The 4435-nt window shown below is 28.5% G+C and overlaps 1 protein-coding gene across 1 annotated transcript; it reads left to right on the top strand.

The window, feature by feature from the left end:
• Positions 1 to 3685: 3685 nt before the first annotated feature.
• On the top strand, positions 3686 to 4000 carry LOC107831108 (uncharacterized). The gene has a single exon (XM_075220203.1). It carries the CDS (start codon positions 3686 to 3688, stop codon positions 3998 to 4000), a length of 315 nt encoding a protein of 104 aa, XP_075076304.1.
• The last annotated feature ends 435 nt before the right edge of the window (positions 4001 to 4435 follow it).

The raw sequence follows: 4435 nt of genomic DNA on the forward strand, positions 1-4435 counted from the left end.
AAACTTTTATTGAGTCAACATAAAGAAAAAGGTAGGCGAGTAATGCCTGCGATAATAGAAAGAGCATTCAACTAACCTTAGCTTGGCAATATACAATTAATGTTTTTTTTTAACGTAATATACAATTAATGTTGAATATTCCATCTAAGAAAATCTGGTCATATAACTATGATTTCTTTTTTTACACAAAAATCATAAAATTTTTACTAATTCACATAAAAAACCAAAAAATATACTTTTTCACTATTATTTTCTTATTCCACAATTTTTTATTTTCTGTCTAATAAATATTAATTAAATTAAAGTAGAATGACCCAATCCGACCCGACTCACCCGACCTAATACCCATATATATAAATTAAAATACTACTAAAAGTGAATCCTTCAAAATAAAATACTTCTTTTATTTATTTTTCTTTTCAATATTTCCATTCAAATTTATAGCATTTTTGTTTCAAGCTCTCTAATTATACCTTTTATTTTATTTTATGTCAGAATCTCATGCCATTTCAAATTAAGTTTTTTGCAGGGTAAAAATTTATTTTGTATTATTTTAATATATATGGGTATTGGGTCGGGTCATTCCTATTTTAAGAAAAAAATACAAAAATGACCGGTCGGTCAATTGCATTCGCTAAACAAAAAATATATAGAATATGTATATTATATGTATATAATATACTTATCGGCTATTATTTTTTGAAGCGACTAATAATATATATTTCTCTGCTTTTAATTAAATTATTATTTATTAGTCTGGAAAAAAAAGTGGAATAAGAAAATACTATTGGAAAATTGTGTTTTTCGGTTACTATGGCTTTTATGTGAGTTAGTTAAAGTTCTATATAATTTTTGTGTGAAAAAATAAAGTTATATGATTTTGGTGAAAAAAACCACAATTATATGATCATTTGTGAAATTTATCCCAAAAAAATCTACTCTCGCTTTTGCTAATTGCTATAGAAAATCTAATAGGATGGGTATTGAAAGTTGTGAGAAAAGGCTGAAATCATATTATTAGCAAAAGTCGTACATAATTTATTATAACCTGTTAAATAATAAAGATTGCGGATAAATTTTTTTAAATTGAATGCATGTCCAATATGTAACTTAAATCTTTCTAGGAAGTTGGAAGTATCTACGATAGAGAATGTGAATTTAGAAGAATTAATATTTCATCAATGTACAGTTTCTTTTTTCTTTTTTTTGGTTAAAAATGTACAGTTTCATGTGTTACGTTGCATTCAAACCACCACCTTGCTTACCACATAAGTTAGAATGTTACTTCCTACGTTCACTTTCACTACTAGAAAACTGGCATTTTTCATCTAAGATATACCGACTGAAGTCGGTCGGAAAAAAAAATCGACCGAAATCGTCTGAAATTAAGTATTTGATCGCAAAAGTCAACAAAAATTTTCTAACGAAAATAGTAGTCCCACAGCAAAAAAAATAAAAATTCCGACCAATTTCGGTCGAAAATTGGTCAATATTTGACCAACACCTGGTCATACTTGAATATAATGTACAAAAATAATCTTTTATTAAAATTTTTCCAAATTTTCGACTGAAATTGGTCGGAAAGTTTGAAATTATTATTTCCCGCCCAAGACAAAAATTATATATATTTAATTAACCAACCGAAATAAGTTATTATTAAATATTTCCGACCGAGTTCGAGTTGAAAAAATAATTTTAAAATAATTAAAATATAAATTTAATAATATTTGTGTGTGTGTAAATAATAAATAGATTTTAAATAAATAATATTTAATACTTATTTGATATATATACATCTTAATATATTTAATGTTATATCAAATATAGCTTATATACTATACACTTAATATATATACTACACTATACTATATATACATCTTATATAGTATGCACTTAGTATATATACTACACTATACTTGTCCCAATGTACTTATGGTAGTTTACAATAGTAACCTTTAATGTTTAGAAATTTAAGAAATAAATTTATATAACTTAAATATTAGGAGTTTCTATATAGTTCATTCAAATAAGAAAAAATTTAATACCAAAACTTTAATGTATTTCATTTAAATATTAGAAAAATTATTACTACACTTTTATCTAATTTGAAATTATTTTTTAAAGAGTAAAAAAGGCAAACGATATTCGCTAACGGGCTTTGTACTTTTAATATAGTATATAATAGATAGATAGATAGATAGATAGATAGATAGATATAGATAATTTATATAAAATAAAAGTTTAATTGATTTTGATTAAATTTTAATTGATATCAAAATATATAATGACTTAGTTCAAATAAAGAGGATAAATTTAATAAATCAAATTTTAGTTGATCTCAAGATACTAAATATTGTGAAAAAAAACATAAATAAATTATACTTAATTTTCAAAAAATTTATGCCCAAGAACTCCTTCTACGTGTCTTCTTGACAAGAAGTGATAGTTAATGTTTAGCCTTAAAATTTTTCTAATTTTGGTACTACTAATTATAAATATGCTACACACTTTAATTAGGAAAAGAATTTGTATAAGTTATAATCTTAATCGATTTTAAAGTCCTAAATATTAAAACTTTATAAATATAGGAAAAAAAAACTAAAATTTTAATTGATTTTAAGGTCCTAAATATTAATAAAATAATTTAAATTATAATTTTGTTCAATATGAAATCTATTTTAAAGGGTAAAAAAGACGAACGACATTTTGCTAAGGGCTTTCGTGCTTTTAATATAGTGTGTGTGTATATATATACATATATATATACACTATGCACTTAGTATATATACTATACTATACTATATATACATTCTTATATACTATATATAAGATGTATATATAGCTTATTGAATATAGCTTATATATATATACATCTTATATCGATATGTACATCTTAGATATATATATATATATATATATATATATATATATATATATATATATATATATATATGCGTGTGTGTGTGTAAAATTGCTCATCTATATACTCGTTTCAAGCTGAGGGTAGTGGGTTCTTCCAAATACTACATCTGCTTCCCTAATAGGCAGGCGACCCCCCCCCCCCCCCTTTTCCCCCAACACCCTAATCCCTAGGACCCTAATTTCTCTCTCTCTCTCTCATCATCAACAAAAAACGGCGGATCCCTTCCCCTTTACTTAAAAAAAAATAAAAATAAAACCCTAGCAGCCAAAAATCTCAGTCTCTGCTTATTTGTCGGACGAATCCAATTGGTTTTCAAAGTCAAATCGAGTTCTGCTAATTGCTGCTGTTGCAATTGGTGAGTAGCTGAGCTCCATTCCTCATTTTAGACTTTTGTTTGGCCGTCTACTGCTGTTCTGTAATTGTTCAGGTGCGTCTGCTTATGCCTATTGTCCTCTTATTTGACTATGAATGGATGTTTGTTTTCCTCTCTATATGTGTTTGCTGTTAAGTACAGTTAGTTGTAGTTGGATTTATGAAATATTAGCACTAATTTTTATTAAAGATAGTATAACAAAACTTTGGATTGGACTGAATTTTGTGGAGTTAATGAACAGAGAGATGTGCTTAATTAAAGCTGTTCTGCCATCAAGTGACAAATGGCTTTCACACTTTATATAGATCTTTAAACCCTAGCCTTTTCTTTTCAGTCACTAATCTCTCCCCTCCTATTTGCTGTTGAATTTCTTCTAGATGAGTCGGGCAATGGAAGAGGATGCCCCTGTGAAAAATGAGGAAGAGGAGTTCAACACTGGGCCACTTTCTGTCCTGATGATGAGTGTTAAGAATAACACTCAGGTGCTCATCAACTGTAGGAACAACAGGAAACTTCTCGGCCGTGTGAGGGCATTCGATCGTCACTGCAACATGGTGCTTGAAAATGTTAGGGAAATGTGGACTGAGGTTCCCAAGACTGGAAAAGGAAAAAAGAAGGCTCAACCTGTTAACAAAGATCGGTTTATTAGCAAGATGTTCCTTCGGGGAGATTCTGTCATCATTGTCCTCCGAAATCCTAAGTAGAGGTGAACCGGGTCTGAGTGATTTGGAGCGAAGCAACTAGGAGTTGGACGAGCTTGTATATCTTGATTACTGGAGAGGGTGCTGTAAGACTTGAAATAGGATTTTGCTGTTCTGCTACCTACTGTTATCCGTCTGAAATGTCACTATTATCAAATGGATTGTTTGATGTTTTCATGGAATATTTTGTTCTTTTTTCTTCTGTTCTCTTTTTTTAATTCTTTGCATAGCAGGGTTACTGATAATCTATGGGTGAATTGTGTTCGACATTTTTCTTGTTGATTTTCACAGAAGTAAAGTATTGAATGGTTGTATGGTTTATTTAGAGGAAAGATAGGGGATGATGGGCTCTTGACTTTATATATGTTCATCTATGCGCATTTACTCCGTCACAGAATAATTAGTAGAGATTCTTCAATTCTCAAACTTACATATTGG

The sequence above is a fragment of the Nicotiana tabacum genome, chromosome 8 (genome assembly GCF_000715075.1).
Source record: "Nicotiana tabacum cultivar K326 chromosome 8, ASM71507v2, whole genome shotgun sequence".
In the NCBI taxonomy this organism is placed as follows: domain Eukaryota; kingdom Viridiplantae; phylum Streptophyta; class Magnoliopsida; order Solanales; family Solanaceae; genus Nicotiana; species Nicotiana tabacum.